The 23,179-nt window shown below is 40.9% G+C and overlaps 1 protein-coding gene across 2 annotated transcripts; it reads right to left on the bottom strand.

The window, feature by feature from the left end:
• Positions 1-1,473: 1,473 nt before the first annotated feature.
• LOC112742091 (uncharacterized) lies at positions 1,474-23,179 on the bottom strand. 2 transcript variants are annotated; one of them, XR_011870921.1, is made up of 3 exons: positions 23,095-23,179; positions 22,920-23,017; positions 1,474-1,580 (listed from the first exon to the last, which is right to left on the bottom strand). XR_011870921.1 is itself a non-coding variant. In XM_025791323.3 (2 exons), the coding sequence occupies exon 2, from the start codon at positions 22,720-22,722 to the stop codon at positions 22,015-22,017; it is 708 nt and encodes a 235-aa protein (XP_025647108.1). In that variant the 5' UTR covers positions 22,723-23,017; positions 23,095-23,179; the 3' UTR covers positions 21,944-22,014. The 2 variants fall into 2 exon arrangements, 1 of the variants encoding a protein (XP_025647108.1); XM_025791323.3 differs by lacking the exon at positions 1,474-1,580 and having other exon boundaries at positions 21,944-23,017.

Genomic DNA, 23,179 nt, shown 5'->3' on the forward strand with positions numbered 1-23,179 from the left:
GAAGCTATAAAAGTGAAGAGGAATGGTAGAATGTATTAAATGCAACCTATCTATATGAATGCAACTACATGCAAAATGTTTCTACCTACTTGGTTAAAAGTAAACAAATTCCCCAAGAATAAATATGAACTGGATTTCACTAATTCAAATCACAAAATAAAGTACAAGTGGACTTGCAGAAGAAAATAGCTCATGAAAGCCGGGAACAAGGAATCGAGCATCGAACCCTCACTGGAAGTGTATGCACTCTAATCGCTCAGGTGTTTAAGGTTCGATCTCTCAATTCTATACTAATCTTGCTTTCTAAGGATTGCTCTTCATCTAACAATCAACAATGATTTAATGCACAAATACACATATCAAGAGGTCTTTTAAGGGTTGTAATGGGGTTAGGGTCAAGGTAGGATTGTATTTGGCCAAGTGGACTAAAATCTGAATCCTTAATTAACTTAAACTTTCCACCTAACTTTAGACAATCCATGTAATCATAATACCACATCTAACAATCCATTAACCATGTTTTCCACATATTCTTGCATTCTAATTTCAAGTACAGTACATATGCATTGCTTTCACCATTTACTTTGGGGCATTTTGTCCCCTTTTACTTATTTGCTCTTTTTTTTTCTTTTGCTCTCTTTTTTCTTTTCTTTTCTTTTTCTCTTTTTTTTTTATTTTTTTATTATTATTTTTTTCTTTTATTTTTTTAAATGCATATGATTAAATTATTGAATGCATGAACATGTAATAAACATTTCTTTCACATTTTCATAAAGATATATAACACCCAATTCTTAAACCAAATGTTTCCAAACTCACTTTTTCCCACACTTAATTCATGAGCACTCTCACTAGTCTAAGCTAACCAAGGATTCATATTAAGGACATTATTATTTTCCGCTTAGAGTTAATGATGTGCTAAAGTAAAGAATAAAAGGGGTAAAATAGGCTCAAATTGATTTGTAAAGGATAATGAAAGGTTAAGGCTATATGGGTATGTAAGCTTAGTGAAACAAGGCCTCAATCACATAAGTGCATGCATATATTAAACAATGGAAATATCGAATCAAGCAAGACAAAGATCACAATTTTAGAGAGAAAAACACACACCAAAAATAAAATATTGGTTGATAAAATACAACCAATCAATTAGGCTCAAAATCTCACTGGTTTTGTGTGTTCGAGCTCTAAACCATGTTCCAGTATAATATTCCTTCAAACAAGTTTAACAAAAAAAGTTTAATTAAAATTAGTGAAATGTTATAAATAGTTTCTTGAAAAAGAAAATATTACTTTAACCAAGTGGTAAAATATGCACAAAATCAAACAAATATGCAATTAAACATGCAAATGCAACAATGAACTAACAAAGAAAATAAAACATTGGTGTTGAGAAGAAGGTGACTAACCTACGGAAGTCGGTATCGACCTCCCCGCACTTAAAGATTGCACCGTCCTCGGTGCATGCTGAGATGTGCAAGTGGACGGGTGGCTCTGCAGTTAGTGCTCTTTTTTTTTTTGTTCCTTTCCTTACCAGTGGTTTCGGAGTAGCTTTCTCTTTATCTTTCTTGGTGGCCATCCTGAAAAAGAAAAAAGAAAGTAATATGTAAAGCTAATGGTTCGAGCAAGGGAGCGAATATTATGGGTGATAATCAATGCACGGTAAAGAAGGATGTCGTTAACACATGGTCTAGACTACATGTGAAAAGTTCATCAAAGGTAATATAGCAAGTGCATGTGATGGTAATTAAATGCAAGATGTTTATTGGCATGCCGGCAAAGGCGTGAGTAGCATAGATCAAGCATTCAATGTCCAAGTTAGATTACCAACCCTTTCAAACTAACAACCTGTTTGTATTGACAATTATATTTAATTAATAAAATATAAAACGAGTTTTGTGAAAAACAGGCATTAGAGTAGTAGAATAGAATAATTTAAAAATAATGCACAATGCCATACGGCTTTTTCACAAACACTTAGCATGCATAGCAAATATGTTATTGAAAGTATTGAATTTTTGAACATGCAAACATCCCTAAAAGAATTGATAATTGTCAAACAACTCCTTAATAATTCACAAGCAATTATAGAAAATAAATAATCACCCAAATAAATTTCTAACACCAATTAAAATAATGCAAAAAGAAAAAGAAAGAAAAAGGAAACATAGATAATAAAAGTAAAAAGAAAAAGAAGAAGAATACATAAAAAAAATAATAATGAAAAAGTAAAAAAGGGAAGAAGAAAAGAAACAACCTTGATGATGATGATAAAGAAAGAGGGAGAAAGTAAAAAGGGAAAAAAGAATAAAGAAGAAAGAAGAAAGAAGAAAGAAATAAGAAGGAAAAGAAAAGATTTAGATTTGGGAAGGAAAAGATAAGATATTAAGCGCTGATCTGGATAAGCTGTGCGTCGCTTGTGACGCGGACGCGTGGGTCACGCGATCGCGTCGATAAGTTCAAGTGACGCGGACGCCTGGGTCACGCGATCGCGTGACCTGATTTGTGCTATTGGCGCGAGTTCAGCCTCGCGTACGCACAACTCTCTGTTTTAAATGCAATTTGCCAAATTTGGGGTGATGCGATCACGTGAATGACCATATTTTGAAAACGACGCAGCCGCGTGGGGCACGCGGTCGCGTGATAGGGCTTGTGCTTCCAGCATCATTCCAACCCTACTCCACCATAACTTGCTACCATACACCCATTTACGTCGATTTTGCAGGACCACGTGGTCGCGTGGGTGATGCGGACGCGTGGGCATGTTTGTGCCTAAGGCACGCCTCCAGCCACGCTTTCACGTGACTCTCTGCTTCTTCTCTTCTTGTTTCTAATGCACTATGACGCAGACGCGTCAGCAACGCTAACACGTCGCGTGCTCTTTTTTTTTATATGTAGAATGCAAATGTAAATACAGAATGCAGATGACTATGCAGAAATTATGAATGAACATTAAGAAAAATAGAATAAAATAAAACTAATAATAAAACAAAACAAAATAAAACTAAGATTGAAGAAGAACAATCATACCATGGTGGGTTGTCTCCCACCTAGCACTTTTAGTTAAAGTCCTTAAGTTGGACATTTGGTGAGCTCCTTGTCATGGTGACTTGTGTTTGAACTCTTCTTGAAACTTCCACCAATGCTTGGACTTCCAATAAGCTCTATCAATACAAAGTAAATTTCTCAAGCTTTCATGTAGTTCTTCACAAGCTTTGAGCTCCCAAAATTGATACTCATATATTCCCGGATCCCAAATCTTGATTCTACACCCATCTTTAAGTTGATCATGATGATTCCATCCGGGTGGTAAGCAATCTGAATTCTCACTAAGGCATTCAAACAGCTTCCTAGACCCATACAATTTAGTATTCTTCCATCCATGATAATTCAGTCGTGAGCTTCCTACCACAATGAATCTAGGATTATGTTGCCAACCACTAATCATCTTCCTCTTACTCTTAACGCCACAAAGAGCTCTAAGTTGACCATCTGTCTCAAGTAAACCATATTCAAGTGGAATGAAAAAGCTAAGGGATATGAATTTTACCCACTTGAATGTTGTGAAGGATGATGGTAACTTAGGTGGAGAGGTCTCCAACAACTTTGGCAAGGTGATTTCAAGCTCCACTCCATTGTGCTCTTTGACAACTTCCACCTCTTTGCAAACTTCTTCAATTTCAACCTCTTCCTCTTGGTAGCTTTCTTCCAATTCAATATCTTCTTCATTACTTACCAAGGGCATGGGAGGTTGTGCTTCTTCTTTAATCTCCATGTCTAGTCCAATGGGAGAGGATTCAATTGTAGGTAAGGCTTCATCAATGCTCGAATCCATCTCTTGATCAACCTCTTCAAAGTCTTCAATCATGATATGATTTGGAGGTTGTACATCCTCTTCAACATCAAATTCAAACGTCTTGGAAGGAGGTTCTATGACTGGACTTTTCCATGGAGGTTCTACATCTCCCAAGTCTTCAACCACTTCTTCCTCTTCAATAATTACTGCTTTGTCCAGTTGTTTTAGTATAAAATCGTACTCATCCTTGATGATTTTCTTTCCATGATAACTCATTTCAAATATTCCTTCATCTTCAAGGGTCTCTCCTATCTCCACATTTTGGGCTTCCTCTTGCTCTAAGACAAAATCAGACTCCTCCTTGATGTCTTCCTTCACTAATTCTTCAACCACTTCTTCGACTTCAAGGGTCTCTACTACCTCCACCTATAGGGCCTCCTCTAGCTTCTTATGAAGTATGGATTTGCGAAGATGATTCCTTCTTTCTTGTTCCATATCAATAGCATAACTGGGATCATCTTGCTCTTGAATTGATGGATGTGGGTGCTCTTCCATGGAGGGTGGTGATGGGATGGGAAGATTATTATGTGGTTGAAAAGGAAGCGCATGAACTTGAGGGTTGAATATTGGAGGTAGAGGGTTGGTCCATGCGGGATATAAGATTTTGGAGTGTAGAGGTGAGACCAATGATATTAGAGATGAGTGTGTTGTTATCCAATGGAGGTTGGGGTGGATAGGAGGGTTCATTTGTTGGGAGAGAGGGCTCATAATACGGAGGTGGTTCTTCTTGATAAGGATATGGAGATGGTGGATATTGAGGTGGTGGTTTTGGGTGTGGTTCATGTGGTGGTTGGTGTGGTGGATGTGGGTTAGGGTCATATGGGGGTGTTTGGTGGTAAGGTGCTTGTGAGTATGGTGGTTCAAAGGTATGTTGGGGAGGCAGTTTATAAGCATTTGGCGGGGCTTGTTGGTAACTACAAGAGGGTCCACCATATTCATCATCTTGGTACGCTCTCTAGAATGGCTCTCGACCATAGTAATTTGGTGGAGGTGGTTTGTCATGAAAGAGTCCACCATAACTATTGTCTTAGCATGCATTGTAGGATGGTCGTTGTCCATGGTATCTTGGAAGGTGTTGTTACCGAAAGGGTTGATCAGATCCTCGTGACTCCTTCCACCTTTGATTGTTTTGACTTTGATGCATGTTCCTGTTATAGCTTCCATTCCTTACAACATTAGAACCAAACTTAAAGCGACGGGGGTGAGAACTCATAGTAACTAATAAAAATTAAAAACAAAAATAAAAATAAATAAACAAACAAAAAAAAATATTTACAGTAACCAATAATAAGGCACATGTTTGCAATTCCCTGGCAACGATGCCATTTTTTGACGATCTGATTTCTGCTAGTAAAGAATTTTTATAAGAATAATCACGTTGCAAGTATAGTTTCTAAACCAACAGAGAATCCTTTCGTACAAAAGTTTGGTTGTCATAAGTAACAAAACCCAATAAAATTTATAACCGAAGTATTTAAACCTCAGGTCATCTTCTCAAGGAATTGCAGGGAAGTATGATTTATTATTGGTTATGGAAAAAGGTGTATTTTTGGGTTTTTGAAATATGGAACAAATAATTTAAATGGCAAGAAAAATAAATTAATAATTATAAAGAAAACTCTTGGCAAGGTATAAGAACTGGAAATCCCATCCTAGTTATCATTATCAGGTGTGATGAGAATTGTTATTGCTCCCACTTAGTTAACCCTTATTAAATAAAAGAAAGTCAAGTGGACTAATTAATTTGATTCCTCAAGTCCTAGTCAACTCCTGTGGAAAGACTAGCTTTAGAGAAATCCAAATCAATCAGCAATTCCCAATTTTCAATCAACTGCTGAGTCTGATAACTCAAGTGTTACCAATTACTTAACCAAAGCAAAAAGGGAATAAATCTTAAATTAAATTGAAAGCATTATAAATAGAATAAAATAATCATGAATTTGAAATACCTCAAATTATATTAAATAGAATATTCAAATCTAACATGGAAGGATTCATAAGCTAATTTGGGAACATAAGTAATTAACAAGTAAAAGCATTAGAGTATCTAAAAGTAGAAGAGAAACATAAATTAAAGGAACATTGAACCTGGAACTTGAGAAGAAGTAGTCTAATCATAATAGAAATCCTAAATCCTAAGAGAGAGGAGAGAGCCTCTCTCTCTCTCTCTAAAACTACATCTAAAACCTAAATTTGTGAATTATGAATGTTGTATTTTTGTTTGTTGTTTTCATGAATGGATGGATTCTCCCACTTTATAGCCTCTAATCTGTGTTTTCTGGGCCAAAAATTGGGTCAAAAATAGCCCAGAAATCGTCCCCAGCGATTTTTGGTATGTACAGGTCGCTGCAAAGTCACGCAGAAGCGTCGTCCACGCTTTAGGGTGGATTGGGTTTTTGCCAGGTCACGCGTCCGCGTGATCCACGCATGCGCGTTGCCTGGCTTCGGGGCAGCTATGGCAAATTATATATCGTTGCGAAGCTCCGGACGTTAGCTTTCCAACGCAACTGGAACCGCGTCATTTGGACCTCTGTAACTCAAGTTATGGTCGATTTAGTACCAAGAGGTCAGGCTGGACAGCTTTAGCAGTTCCTTCAGTTTCTTGTATTCCTTCTACTTTTGCATGCTTCCTTTCCATCCTCTAAGCCATTCCTGCCCTGTAATCTCTGAAAACACTTAACATACATATCATGGTATCGAATGATAATAAGAGAGGATTAATAATTAGCAATCTAAAGGCCCAGGAAACATGTTTTCAATTATAGCACAAGATTAAGAAGGAAAATGTAAAACCATGCAATTAGTATGAATAAGTGAGTAAAGCATTGATATAAACCACTCAATTGAGTATAAGATAAACCATAAAATAGTGGTTTATCAGTGCCCTCTAAACTATCTTATTATGAAGATGTATGCCAAACTCATCTTTCAGAAAATCAGTAGCCTCCTTCCTAGTCATTTGAGGATGGATAGTTAGCCATTTTTCAATTTTTTTGCTCAGCCAGTGTTGGTCAGTAGCATTACTGCCCATGTCCCTTGCACATGTATACTCAGATTTAAAAGTTTTAACCTGGAACCACCTAAGAGAATTATTGTAGGATACATGTACAACCCATGGACATTCTTCTCCTTTGCAGCTCACCCGAACCCTTTCTTTATCGTTTTTAATCCGCTGAAACTCCTTACCCTCAGATATGAACAAGTCCTTCACTACTTCTTTAAAACCATCAAGAATTGCGGACATGGTGCCTACTTCAAAGTGGCTGACAAACCCCAATTTGAGGATTTATCTTGTGATGATTTCAGGGGTTTTATCAATGATTCCACACACTTTCTATATGAAAATACAAGATATTGCATTCCTTTCCTAGTTTCGCCTCATGAATGAAAACATGCTTATTTCGCACTAAAATGGATGCATTCTTAATCTTCTCTTGATGCCATTCGATGCCGTGACTTGTGTGTTAAGTGGTTTCAGGATATAGAGTAGGAATGGACCGAAAGAGAGAAGGAAGGTGGGTACAAAGTAAGGAAGCATGAGGATTAAGCTTTGGAAATCTCCGCATGGGCGCGTGCGCGCACCTTGCGCGCCCGCGCGGATAAGGCAACATGGAGCCAAAGCCAAGAGCCGGGTTGAGAAGCGGCTAAGCCAGGATCTTCATGGGTGCGCACGCGTACATCACGCCTCCGCGCACATTACAAGACGTCTCAGCGGCGCGTGCGCGTGCCTTGCGCGTGAGCGCCGATTTGCGAATATGATTTTTTAAGAAGTCACGTGACTTAGGCGTGGAGGCAGTTAAGGATCCCACTCTTGGAGAAACACCTTGGCGGGAAAAGCTTAAGAAGACCAAAGGAACAAGGGTTAAGGACACTTTTAGTTCATTTTTCTAGATCTAGATATTTTTTTCCTTTTTTGGAGAGAGGAGAGAGTTAGTTACACTTTTTGGGAGAAGAAGAGGGAGATTCCAAGCTTCACTAGGGTTCATCCTCATCTAATTTCTGAATTTTCAATGACTTTTTGGTGAGATCCATTGCAATTCTCACTCCACTTTGTTCATGTCATAGATTTTCTTCTCCAATTTCAAGTAGTAGATACAATTGATCAATTCTCATAGATCTAGAATTCAACTTTGTGATTTTGGATTTCATCTCTATTTTGGATTTTCATTGCTACTCTTTGAGATTTGTTGTTAGATCTTTGTGTTGCAATACTTTCAATTTGACTTTCCCTCTCATTTCACTATGACTTGCCTTCTTGCTCATCACATGTTTGATAAAATGATAACACTAGTTATGGAGTAGAATTTTCACACTTGGCATAGGGTTTGGTCCTTGGAAGAAGTTGAATAGTTGTATCAATAGTTGATTTGGAATTAGGGATTGCTAGTTGGCTTGGAGTGCACTAAAGCTAGATTCCCATAAGGTGAAGCTAGGACTTGTGACTCAAGTTGATTGCTCTCATTTGACTTCCCTCTATACCTAGGGGATAACTAAATGAAGCAAGGCCTAATTGTCGTCAACATTGAATAGACTATAAGGATGGAATTTCTAATGCCAACCCTAAGCCAAGTCTTTTGATAATTGATTGTTTGTCCCTCATTACTTTGCTAAAAAAAAAACCCTCAAGAATTCCAACAAGGCTTACTAAACCAATAAGATGCACACTTTGGCAATTCCAAGGGAGAACGACTCGGGAGAATAGTACTCTCGGATATAGATTGTAGATTTGTTTGATGAAGGATTTTGCGTCGGTTTAGACTATACTACGATTGATCATTTGATAATTTCTATACCGGCAAAAATTCATTTGTCAAAATGGCGCCGTTGCCGGGGATTTTGCTTAGTGTGCCATGTTATTGTTTTGGATTAAGCGTGTATATATGTACATAGTTGCACTTCATTGTAAATTGCTCAATTGACTAACTCCTCATCGTTACAATGAATTCCATTTCCCCTTCATTGCATGACGCGTTCACAACCGAATCCGAGCTTAGCCCCTTTTGACCCGGAAATAGAACGAACTTTGTTTCATATTAGACAAGCTCGGAGGTGGCTAAGATTTGGAAAAGGTGAAGAGGTTTTCACCACCTCAACCACCTTACTAGAAGTGAACATTGAACCGTCACTCAAAGAAGGCATTAATCATACTCCCGTCAATCTCACTAACAATTCTTCTTTTGTTTTAGGTACTAATACCATGGACGCTCCAAGGAGAGTTACCATCAAGGAAGCGGGTGCACCGGATTATGTCCTTCAACCCCTTCATGTAACTCACCCCAATTTGAATGCGAATTTTGAATTGAAGACCGCTTTGATCAACCTCCTACCCAAGTTTCACGGGCTTCCCGCACAAGACCCTATTCGACATCTCAAGGATTTCCATCGCATATGCTCGACTACTAGACGGGAAGGGTCCGATGAAGTTGCTATATGGTTGTTTGCTTTCCCTTTCTCTCTTGAGGACAAGGCCAAAGAATGGTTCTACACTCTCTCTAGTGAAGTTACCTCCGATTGGGACCTACTTAGAAGGGGGTTCTTGGATAAATTCTTACCCCCGGAAAAGATGGATAGGCTAAGGAAGGAAATGTCTTGTATTGTGCAAGGTGAGACGGAACCACTATATGAGTATTGGGAACGGTTTCGCAAGCTACTAGATGCGTGCCCTAATCACATGCTCGACACTCAAGTATTGCTTGGATACATATGTCAAGGGATGCGAGAGCAAGATAGAACCCTCTTGGACACTTCTAGCAATGGCTCTTTGTCCAAATATAAAACCGCGGAGGAGGCATGGCAACTTATTATTGACTTAGCCGAATCCAATCAACATATGAGGCGAAGAGTCAACCGTCCAAGGACCGTGAACGAGGTATCAACTAGTAGTGAAGCTACCGCTCTAACTCAATCCTTGAATGAGATGACATCCGTCTTGAGGCAACTCCAATTGAACCAACAACAACCACAACAACCTCAATCATATCAACAACAACCTCCACCACCTCAACAACACAACCAACAATTGGTCCCTCAAAGAGTATGTGGCATTTGCTCTTGCTACTCTCACTACACGGATGAGTGCCCAAACCTTCAAGAAGACAACACCTTGGCGGCCACCCATAATTTCTATGACCGCCCTAATCAAGGGTACTACCAAGGAGGTAATCCTAACCAAGGGCACCCTTATCAAGGAGGAGGCTACAACCAAGGAAGTGGACACAATAATCAAAATTGGAAAGACAATCATCAACAAGGGAATAGGGACAACAACAACAATGGAGGAGGTCAAAGATGGAATAACAACTCGCAAAATTTCTCACAAAACCGACCATACAACTTACAAAATCAACCATACAATCAACAAAACCCACAAAGAAACTACCAAACATATCAACCACCACATCAAAGACCACCACCCAACCAATCACAAACTCCTCAACTCACATACGCAACCACCCCCTCCAACCAAGACGAAACACTCCGGACCATTATCCAAGGCCAAAAGGAATTACAAAACACACTTGCTTCCGGCCTCACCGGCCTCACTTCTACACTACAAACTCTTCTTGCACGCATGGACACACCATCGACCCCCACTCCTCAACCCCCAATCCAAAGTGTCATTCCCTCTCAACCTCAACCAAATCCAAAAGGGGGCATCAATGCCATCACCCTTAGATCCGGTACACAACTAAAAGAAAAGGAAGCAAAGGACCCAAGTCCTATCACAACCACCCAAGAGGAAGAGAGAATAGATATAGAAGAGGTAGTGGAAGAGGAGACACCACAAGCCATAGTTGAGGATGAAGCCCAACCAACAAGGGAGACAACCAAGACCAAAAGAACCTTGGAAGAAGAAATTGCTCAACCACTTCCATTTCCAACACTTGCAAAGAAAGCCAAAAAGCGCATGGAACTCGACCCCAAAATGGTAGAAATGTTCAAGAAAGTTGAGGTAATCATCCCCCTCTTTGATGCCATCCATCAAGTTCCTAGATATGCCAAATTCCTCAAGGATTTATGCATAAACAAGGATAGAATTCTTGAATTAGAAACCATCCCATTGGGGAGTTCTATTTCCGCTTTGATGGGAACATTACCGGAGAAGTGTGATGACCCGGGCCCTTGTATGGTCACTTGCACCGTCAATGGAGTTCAATTTAGAGATTGTATGTGTGACCTCGGAGCATGTGTTAGCATCATGCCGCTCTCCGTTTATCGGGTATTGAACTTGCCCCCACTAAAAAGGTCGACGGCAAGATTTGTCCTAGCGGATAAAAGCATAATAACCGTAGCGGGTGTTGCGGAAGATGTATTGGTGAATATAAAAGGGTTGGTGTTTCCGATTGACTTCTATGCCCTTGAAATGCCGTCAAGCGAAACCGAGAGAGCATCATCTATCCTACTTGGAAGGCCATTCTTGAGGACTTCTAGATTTAAGCTTGATGCTTACTCGGGGAACTACTCATTTGAAATAGATGGGAGAATTGTAAGCTTTAGCCTAGAGGAAGCAATGAAGCATCCACCGGAGAACCACTCTTTATTTCGGTGTGACCCAATCGACAACATAGTGGCCGAAGTGCATCTTGCAAGACTAGATGAGAAGTGCATGGTCGAAGAAGCAAATGAAGAGTCAAGCGAACTAAATACCACACATCATACAAGCCATCCGGAGACTCAAACTTCAAGGAATGACAAGAAGATGGAATTGAAGCCACTACCACCTCACTTAAGGTATTCATACCTTGATGAAGCCCAAAAGCTACCCGTGATAATTGCACAAGAGTTAACTCCTCAACAAGAAGAAAAATTGCTTAATGTATTGAGGAAAAACAAAAGGGCAATTGGGTGGAGTTTGGCGGATCTCGTGGGAATAAGCCCCCAAGTGTGCGAGCACCGCATATTTCTCGAAGAAGGAGCAAGACCGGTCCGACAACCTCAAAGGAGACTTAACCCAACCATTCTTGAGGTGGTAAAGAAAGAAGTCACTAAGCTACTTGAAGCGGACATCATCTATCCTATCTCGGATAGTGAATGGGTAAGCCCGGTCCAAGTAGTGCCAAAGAAGTCCGGAGTGACAACAATCAAAAACGAAAGTGGTGAACTTATAGCAACAAGAGTGCAGAATTCTTGGAGAGTATGCATAGACTACCGAAGATTGAATGCGGCCACAAGAAAAGATCACTTTCCACTACCATTTATCGATCAAATGCTTGATCGGTTAGCCGGTAAATCATACTATTGTTTTCTTGATGGCTACTCCGGATACTTCCAAATTCATATTGCTCTAGAAGACCAAGAAAAAACCACATTTACCTGCCCCTTTGGAATGTATGCTTACAAGCGTATGCCATTTGGCCTATGCAATGCACCGGCAACGTTTCAAAGATGCATGATGAGCCTATTTGCGGACTTCCTAGAGCAATCGATGGAAGTTTTCATGGATGATTTTAGTGTGTATGGTGAGTCATTTGAGCATTGCTTAGGTAACCTTGAAAAAGTCTTAGAAAGATGCACCAAAACAAACCTTGTCTTAAATTTTGAAAAATGTCATTTCATGGTCAAACAAGGCATTGTTTTGGGACACATAGTATCAAAGGAAGGCATCTCCGTAGATCCGGCAAAGATAAATGTCATATCCAGTTTACCTTACCCCTCCTCCGAGAGGGAAGTCCGTTCTTTTCTTGGACATGCAGGATTCTACCGGAGATTCATCAAGGACTTTAGCAAGGTGGCCTTACCTCTCTCTCGATTACTACAAAAAGACACCGAATTTGAGATGAGCAAGGAATGTATGGAAGCATATGACAAACTCAAGATAGCATTGACACAAGCCCCTATTGTACGAGGACCCAATTGGACTCAACCCTTTGAAATCATGTGTGATGCTTCGAATTATGCGATAGGAGCCGCGTTAGCACAACGCGAGGGTAAGATTCCCTATGTCATAGCTTATGCTTCCAAAACATTAGACGGAGCCCAATCCAACTACACTACTACCGAAAAGGAACTTCTAGCTATTGTTTTTGCCTTGGACAAGTTCCGAGCCTATCTTCTTGGTTCCAAGGTAGTAGTGTACTCGGATCACGCGGCACTAAAGTACTTGTTGGCAAAAAAGGAATCCAAACCGAGATTAATTCGTTGGGTGCTCTTATTACAAGAATTTGACTTGGAAATCAAAGATAGGAGCGGTGCCCAAAACCTAGTGGCGGACCATTTAAGTCGCCTCGAACACACAAAAGGCGACACCACTCCTATCAATGACTCCTTTCCTTTAGATGCTTTGCATGCAATCTCGGAAGTGGTTCCTTGGTATGCCCCAATAGCAAACTATTTGGTTTCACGCACTTTCCCTCCCAATCTCGACAAAAACAAAAAGGATAAGCTGAAAAGCGAACCCAAATACTATGTTTGGGATGATCCCTATTTGTGGAGGTGTGGAGCGGACCAAATAATGCGACGGTGCATACCTCAAACCGAATTCCAAGCAATCTTGGACGCTTGCCATGCTTCCGAAGGAGGTGGTCACTACAGACCCCAAAGAACGGCAAGAAAAATCCTTGATTGCGGATTTTGGTGGCCAACTCTTCTCAAAGATGCTTCTCTCTATTGCAAATCTTGTCCCCAATGTATTAGGTTTGGAGATATTTCCAAGAAGGACGAAATTCCCCAACAAAATATGCTTTTTTGCGAAATCTTTGACATATGGGGAATCGACTTCATGGGACCATTTCCAAATTCCAATGGCTTCCTTTACATCTTGCTAGCCGTCGATTATGTGTCAAAATGGGTGGAGGCAATCCCCACCCGAACGGATGACGCTAATGTTGTGTATTCTTTTGTGAGGAACAATATCATTTGTCGCTTTGGCGCCCCAAGAGCAATCATAAGTGACCAAGGATCCCACTTTTGCAACAAAAGAATAGACGGCCTCATGAGAAAATATGGCATCATCCACAAAGTCGCCACGGCTTACCACCCTCAGACAAACGGCCAAGCCGAAGTCTCTAACCGGGAAATCAAGCATGTGTTAGAAAGGATTGTAAAGCCGAATAGGAAAGATTGGAGCATTAAACTCTCCGAAGCACTGTGGGCCTACCGAACGGCTTACAAGACACCCATTGGCATGAGCCCCTTCCGGCTTGTATATGGTAAAGCATGTCACTTACCGGTGGAGATTGAACACAAAGCTTATTGGGCCGTAAAGGAGTGTAATATGAGCTTGGGTGGAGCCGGAGTAGAGAGAAAGCTTCAATTGGCGGAATTAGAATGTTTGAGATTGGAAGCTTACGACAACTCTAGACTCTATAAGGAAAAGTTGAAAGCCATCCATGACAAGAACATTAGGAGAAGAGAATTCCAACCCGGTGACCTAGTCCTTCTCTACAATTCAAGGTTGAGATTACTACCCGGAAAGCTTAGATCAAGGTGGGATGGGCCATACCAAGTGGAGAAAGTAGAACCTTATGGAGTCTACCACTTGCGCCACCCATCAAACCCGGACATCTTCAAGGTAAACGGTCACCGTCTCAAATTGTATCATGGTGAGCAAAGAAAGAACGCCAGGGAAATTGAAGTGTTCCTCTTGAGGGATGCAACTCTTGAACAAACACTATAAGCCACTGAAAGTCCAACTTAAGGACGTTAAACAAAAGTGCTAGGTGGGAGACACCCCACCATGGTAAGATCTTCCTTTGAGATTTGTACATAAACACTTGACTTCATGTTTGTACATAGACACTTCACTTCATTTGTTGACTTCCCTGATAGTTTACCAAGCAAAATGCCCTGCTATAGTGCTTAAGTGGCTGTATGGGGGGGGGTTTTGAAATGTCAAAACTAGTGTAAACACTTGCAAATTTAGAAAACACCACCCCTCTGCGCATGCGCGCACTTGGCGCGTCCGCGCATATGGGCGAAATCTGCCAATCGGCGCGCAAGCGCACTGTGCGCGTCCGCGCCGATTGCCTTGCTACCCTCCTAGTACATTCTACAGAGAGTTAAGCCTCTCTCAAGCCTACACTAAGCCACCAGCCCAGCACCTTTGCCGCGTGCGCGCACCTGGCGCGCACGCGTCCACATAAGGCAAGCACGAAATGTGCGCGCGCGCCGCAGCCGCGCACGCGCCCCTTTCTTCTACACCCCTCTCTGGGCCAATTCACAGAGAGTTGAGCCCCCTCCAGGCCCCTCTCATGCCTGCGGCACAACCACGAGGACGCGCGCGCGCACTGTGCGCGCGCGCGCCAAAAAGAACTGAAGCCATCTCTGGTACTTCGTCCAGAGAGTTATGCCACCCCTGTGCCTCTCCTGCGCCGCCAGCCCAAGCGTATGGACGCGCACGCGCACTGTGCGCGCGCGCGCCCCTAGTCCACCTCACTTCCCGCGCAAGCGCACACTGCACGCGCACGCGCCGGTGATCGACGCCCTCTTTAAACAAAAAAAAAGGGCACACTCATCCCTTCATTCTCATTCCACTTCTCTTCTTCTTCCATATCCTTCTCCATCTCACAAGGTATTATACTAGACTCCCTCTTAGTCCATTAATCACTCATTTAGTTGCACCATCTTTTAGGTAGCTTCTTTCTTCTTTTTCTTCTCTCTTCCCTCCTTCTCTAGTTGCTCCCTTGGGATGTCTCTGCTCCCTCTTCTCTCTCAATCCAATTCTTCATGAGCATTTGGGTCTCAAACTAACTTACATGCATAGATGAATGGTGTTGCTTTATTTTCTTGCAATTAATATGCACTATAATCATTAATAATGGATTGTGGAATGTTACATTGCTCCCTCTTTCACATAATCAAATACTACTTCATGGATGCACGCCAAGTGTTCGATGAAAGACACACTTGAATTTTGGACTTATTGTGACTACCTTGCCTCTCAACCAATCACTTTTGAGTGCATCCCCACTTTCCACAAACCATTCATCCCCATTTTCTTCGCTTGCCTTCCATTTATGGTCCCTAAGGGTGTGTGCTTCTCATGCTTCTTCCTTGCATGCTTAAACTACCCTTGCACCACATGAAAATTTTTTGCCTTGCTCTTCACACATTATCCTAGTTACATGTTGCAGCTGTCATGTAACGAAGATACCCATATTCTATGGCATAACTTTCATTACATAGAGCTCATGTATCTCCACTTCTTTGGGTTTGATATTTTTCCTTTCTTGCTTCCACAGGATGGTCATCAAAAAGGACAAGGGGAAAGGCCCCAAGAAGCCAGTTTCCAATAAAGTGCGCCAAGAACTAACGGCCAAGCCCCTCCTGAAGAAGACTAAGGGCCCCGTTGACGTTCTAGAGAAGGACAACCCTCCTAAGGATTCAAACAAGTTTCCCAACCGTTACTGCGAACTTGTCTACTCCAGAATGATTGAAAGGAATTACCATCCGGAACCCCTCCTAGTCTTACCGGCTCACCTCAGTCCGATTGTGATGCCACACATTGACCGGAGGCATTGGAGGTTCCTCTTAAGGCAACCAACGGAGGCCAATCTCTCTTGGGTGGTAGAATTCTACTCCAACTTCCACTCACCTCATCTCACATCAATATTTGTGCGCCGAAAATAAGTGTCGGTCACAGTGGAAACCATCCGAGAAGTCCTTGGGGTTGAACCATCAATGGATGCATATGACGCCTACCACGAAGTCTTGGCTACATGCGTTGACCGCGCATTCGATTGGAGTGCGATCCTCCGCGTCATTGCTTTACCCGACGCATATTGGATTCGGGGGACCATAAAGCGAAGACCCAAGGGTTTAGATGTCCGCCACCTCACCCAAGAAGCCACGGCATGGGCCCAAATTCTAGCTCACTACGTGCTCCCGAGCACGCATGGGTCATCCATCACCGCCGAGCTTGCCTTATTGATATGGTGCATCTTGACCGAGAAACCGGTCGACGTTCCGCGTGCCATCCGCCAATCCATGGGGCGCATTCATGCCAAGGGAAATCTACCATTCCCCGCTTTAGTGACGGCATTAGTTACGAAAGCCGGCGTCAACCGGGAGACTAAAGATAGGCGAACCTCAATACCGGTTGATGGTGATATCATTCCAACCAAGAGATGCCTCAAGCCTCCGGAAGTCACCATGGACATTGAACTGCCTACACCAACTGGCCACGCTACCACTTCATCTACATCACAAAAATCGACCGCCCAACGCCTTGAGGACCTTCACAACAAATTAGACCGTTATGAGAGGCGTAACCAACGCCGCTATGCTCATGTGAAGAGGCTTCTAAGCATAATCAGCCCAGCTATGGAGGAACCCGATATCTCCACCTCCACCGCAACTTCAAGCGGAGATAGTAATGGCATTGGAGATGTGGCACACTCGGAGCTCAATCAACCTGTGCGCCTAACCTCTAGCACGGAGGACCGTGCCAAGTTTTAAGTGTGGGGAGGTCGGCCGACCGATCTCCGTAGGTAACATCTGAATAAATTAAGATAGGTTGCATGATTAGGTTTTAGTAAGATAGGTTGCATGATTAGGTCCTAGTTGACACCATTCGCATGATAAATCTGCTTGGTTGGAACAATGAAATTCTCTCTTAGGAAACCAACACTTTGGGACGACCATGGCATTGCAAATTTTAAATGCTTTGATGCCAAAGTTGCATGAAGAATTATATTTTGGAACATGGTTTTGAGCTAAGAACACAAGCTTGTGAGATTTGAGCCTAATGGTGTGGTTACATCTTATAACCACTTATTCTTCCTTCTTGTGTGCATTATTCTCCTCCTATGATTGTGATCTTTGATTTGTTTGATTCTTTATGTCCATTATTTGGTGTATTCATGCATTTATATGATTGAGACCATCATTTCATTAGCTCACTCACCCAAACGGCCTTACCTTCTATCTTCCTTTGTTAGCAAAATTTGAGCCTGCGATCAACCCACTTTGTTCTTAATTTAGCACATTACAAGCCTTTAAGCGAAAAATAATAAAAGTCCTTATTTGGATCTTTGATTAGCTTAGGCTAGTGTGTGAGTATCATTCAAGTGTGGGAACCTTGGGACATTGGGTGAATAAGAGGGTATTTTGTATTATTATTGAAAATATTGGGAAGTGGGTACATACTCATGTATTGATCAAATGTAAAACCTCATGCGTTGACACTCTTGTATATAAAAAAAAATGAGAAAAACAATATGGAAAAAAAAATAAAATAAAATATAGAAAAAGAAAGAAAAAAAAGAAAGAGGAAAAATAATGAAAAGAGGACAAAATGCCCCAAAGTGAAGCTCAAGAGGAATCAATGCATAAGTATAGTGAAACGAAAAGAAAATGCATGAGTATGTGGAAAAGTGAGGAATGGGTAGTTAGGTTAGCACTTAATTGTATAGGTCATTATATAGGTTAGGTGGGAAAAGTTCAAGTTAATCAAAGATTCAAATCCTAAGTCCACTAGCCATATACGACCCTACCTTGACCTTAACCCCATTACAACCTAGGAAAAGACCTCATGATAATTGTATGCATGCACTGAATAATTGTTGATTGTTAGATGAAAAACAAATCTTGGAAAGCATGATTAGGGGAGAATTGAGAGAATAAACCCCAAACACCGAGTGATTGGAGTGCAAACACTTCCGACGAGGGTTCGATGCTCAATCCTTTGATTCCCGGCTCTCGCGAGCATTCCTCATGCAAGGTTGCACATATTGCATTTCATGCTTAGAAAGTGGCAAGTCCTATGCTTTGACCACCATCGTATCCCATGTGCTCGCATATGTCCTAAGAAGGCTAATTTGCTCCCAACCAAGTGGATAGTGGCACTAGTCATAGTTGCATGCATATAAGTAGGTTGCACTTCATGAGTCTTATACTTTTGCAATCCCTCGGTCTTCTGTGTTTCTTCGCATTTCTCTAAGCATGAGGACATGCTAGAATCTAAGTGTGGGGAGGTTGACAAACCCCAATTTGAGGATTTATCTTGTGATGATTTCAGGGGTTTTATCAATGATTCCACACACTTTCTATATGAAAATACAAGATATTGCATTCCTTTCCTAGTTTCGCCTCATGAATGAAAACATGCTTATTTCGCACTAAAATGGATGCATTCTTAATCTTCTCTTGATGCCATTCGATGCCGTGACTTGTGTGTTAAGTGGTTTCAGGATATAGAGTAGGAATGGACCGAAAGAGAGAAGGAAGGCGGGTACAAAGGAAGGAAGCATGAGGATTAAGCTTTGGAAATCTCCACATGGGCGCGTGCGCGCACCTTGCGCGCCCGCGCGGATAAGGCAACATGGAGCCAAAGCCAAGAGCCGGCTTGAGGAAGCGGCTAAGCCAGGATCTTCATGGGCGCGCACGCGTACATCACGCCTCCGCGCACATTACAAGACGTCTCAGCGGCGCGTGCGCGTGCCTTGCGCGTGCACGCCGATTTGCGAATATGATTTTTTAAGAAGTCACGTGACTTAGGCGTGGAGGCAGTTAAGGATCCCACTCTTGGAGAAACACCTTGGCGGGAAAAGCTTAAGAAGACCAAAGGAACAAGGGTTAAGGACACTTTTAGTTCATTTTTCTAGATCTAGATATTTTTTTCCTTTTTTGGAGAGAGGAGAGAGTTAGTTACACTTTTTGGGAGAAGAAGAGGGAGATTCCAAGCTTCACTAGGGTTCATCCTCATCTAATTTCTGAATTTTCAATGACTTTTTGGTGAGATCCATTGCAATTCTCACTCCACTTTGTTCATGTCATAGATTTTCTTCTCCAATTTCAAGTAGTAGATACAATTGATCAATTCTCATAGATCTAGAATTCAACTTTGTGATTTTGGATTTCATCTCTATTTTGGATTTTCATTGCTACTCTTTGAGATTTGTTGTTAGATCTTTGTGTTGCAATACTTTCAATTTGACTTTCCCTCTCATTTCACTATGACTTGCCTTCTTGCTCATTGACAAACCCCAATTTGACGGTTTGTTTTGCATTGAATTTAGATCATTTTGATAACCTTTTGTCACATTTAGCCTAAGAATTAGCATGGTTTTGTTATCTCTTCCATAATTGTGCTTAAGTGTAAAAACATGCTTTTAAGCCTTATTTTGGTGAATTCTAGTTTCTGTTTGATTCCATAAGATGCCTTGATGTGTTTGCTAGTAACCTCAGGTTGAAACTAGGCATGGATCAAAGGAAGCAAGGAAGGAAGCATACAAGTGGAGAGAAGCATAAAAAGTCAAAGAAGCAAAGTCAGCCATGCACGCGCACGCGCACAAGGCGCTCGCGCGCACATTGCAGAATCGACCAGGGACGCGCACGCGTACCATGCGCGCACGCGCCGATGATGGCACATGACCTCATTAATGCAACACGTGCCTGGCGATTTGAGAGGTTTTTCTGAACCCATTTTGGCGCCAAATTGCTAAGGGAAAGGAATAAAAGGATGAAGGATTGAGGGGAAGGCATCACTTTACATACTTTTCATACTTTAGAAGTTAGTTACCAATTAGCTTAGTTTAGTAGTGAGAGTTAGTTTCTAGAGAGAGAAGCTCTCACTCCTCTCTAGAATTAGGATTAGGTTTAGTTCAATAATCTTAGATCTAGATTTTAATTCATGCTTTCATCTCCTTCTATCTCTCAATTCTTTGTTGCTACATTCATCTTCTTTTATTCTTTTATTGTAATTTCCTTTATGTTGTTCTTATATTTTGTTGAAGATCTAGTATTGTTCCTTCTACTTTCTTCCAATTCAATAAGAGGTAATTCATAATAATTGTTCTTCTTTACTTTTCTATTGTTGATCTCTTGTTTTTGTAGTTGTAGATTCCTTTAATTCTTGCATTTAATAATGTTTACTCCTCTTGCACTTTATGTGTTTGTTGAAATGTCTCTTTTAGTTTTAGTGTAGATTTTGTTCCTCTTGGCCTAGGTAGAGTAATTAGTGACACTTGAGTTATCTAATTCCTTTGTTGATTGATAATTGGAGAGATTGCTAATTGGTTTGGAGTGCACTAAAGCTAGTCTTTCCTTGGGAGTTGGCTAGGACTTGTGGCTCAAGTCAATTCATCCACTTGACTTTCCTTTAATTAGTAAGGGTTAACTAAGTGGTAGCAATGAACAATTCTCATCACAATTGAGAAGGATAACTAGGATAGGACTTCTAATTTTCATACCTTGCCAAGAGCCTTTTATAGTTGTTAGTTTATTTTCATTGCCATTTACTTTTCATGCTTCTTATCCAAAACCCCAAAATAACTCATAACCAATAACAAGACACTTTATTGTAATTCCTAGGGAGAACGACCCGAGGTCCAATACTTCGGTTTATAAATTTTAGGGGTTTGTACTAGTGACAAACAACTTTTTGTATGAAAGGATTATTGTTTGGTTTAGAAACTATACTTGCAACGAGAATTCATTTGTGAAATTCTATACCATCAAAAATCCGTTCATCACTCATCACATGTTTGATAAAATGACAACACTAGTTATGGAGTAGAATTTTCACACTTGGCATAGGGTTTGGTCCTTGGAAGAAGTTGAATAGTTGTATCAATAGTTGGTTTGGAATTAGGGATTGCTAGTTGGCTTGGAGTGCACTAAAGCTAGATTCCCATAAGGTGAAGCTAGGACTTGTGACTCAAGTTGATTGCTCTCATTTGAATTCCCTCTATACCTAGGGGATAACTAAATGAAGCAAGGCCTAATTGTCGTCAACATTGAATAGACTATAAGGATGGAATTTCTAATGCCAACCCTAAGCCAAGTCTTTTGATAATTGATTGTTTGTCCCTCATTACTTTGCTAAAAAAAAACCCTCAAGAATTCCAACAAGGCTTACTAAACCAATAAGATGCACACTTTGGCAATTCCAAGGGAGAACGACTCGGGAGAATAGTACTCTCGGATATAGATTGTAGATTTGTTTGATGAAGGATTTTGCGTCGGTTTAGACTATACTACGATTGATCATTTGATAATTTCTATACCGGCAAAAATTCATTTGTCAGTGGCCTTCTCCAAATCCATACTCATCATTGAACTCGGACCAATGTTGCTTCTCAGCTTCTTCATCAGAAGAAACAGGGGTATGTAAATCCTATAAATGGTATTCATAGTCATACTCTGAATCAGTGGAGTTTGAGTGTATAGTAGGCCCATTACTAGGCCCACCAATTTCAAATAAAGCCCATCTCTTTGGTCTACACTGGGCCAACACTTGGTTGTACATTAGGTCTTTTTCCAACAACATTTGATCTATTCTTCCTTGGTGCATCCTTCCTCTTTAGTGGATCCTTCTTGTTCTCTTTTATTTTTCTCTTTGGTAAAGGCACTTTTTTTCCCTTGTAAGTCATACTTCTTTTCTTTTTGGTACGCTTCTCTTTTCCACTGCTCTCCTCATCATCACTGTCATCATTATACCCCGAAGGTGGATGTTTGTAAGGTTTGCCCTCCGTGCTCTCATAGTCGTCATCAGAGGATGATGTTGTCAGATTATCATAGATATCATCTAGTTCTATGCACTCAACATTCACAGTTCCTGCATTTCCAGCTCCTGCTTCCTCTACATACTCAGGTCCATTGACAACATGATCAAAGTAAACATAGAACTCATCTTTTTCTTCATTCTTAATCCAATGGTCACACAATTCACAAATCCCACTATCCCCTGTTAAAAGATGAAGCCTAGATTCAATATCACTCGCCGTGTTATCAAACCAGTATATTGCCTTGTAGTCAGGATATCCTATACCCTCATACAACTTCACCAAATCATCAAAGTTGATAAAATCTATGTCCATCTCTGGAAATTTTTCTACTTTTCTATTCACATAAACAAGTCCTCCATTACCATTGCTCACAAACTTTCTTCCATGGTGAAAAACAAAAATCACATATCTATCAGTCATTTGTAATTGTTTAACAAAAACAAAATCAACCCACAATGCACAGAACACTAAAAAACTTTAAAATGAGGACACAATAACTTTTTCAACAAAACTGAAATAGAAAACAACCATGGCAGAGTGCATTTGCATGCATCGCACCCTACGCTAAATGGAACCCTAACGCGAATGTGGTCATGAACGTTGTGGGTTTTGCTTACCTTGATTGATGATTGAACTTTTTCAGCATACGAACTTTATTTCTCCTACTCCACCTTCTTCAATAACGCTTCAGTTTCGTTTCGGAGGGGAGGAAGTTCTGGCTTCATGAAGGGGTTAGGGCAGTATATGGTAATTTCTCTCTTGTCAAAGTTTTTTTTAATAAAAATTAGCTACCTTTGCAAAACGACGCCGTTTTCATCATAGACCTATTTATCATTCGAACTTTTTCCTCCATTCAGCGTGGCACCATAACGAACAC

The sequence above is a fragment of the Arachis hypogaea genome, chromosome 14, assembly GCF_003086295.3.
Source record: "Arachis hypogaea cultivar Tifrunner chromosome 14, arahy.Tifrunner.gnm2.J5K5, whole genome shotgun sequence".
Taxonomy (NCBI): Eukaryota; Viridiplantae; Streptophyta; class Magnoliopsida; order Fabales; family Fabaceae; genus Arachis; species Arachis hypogaea.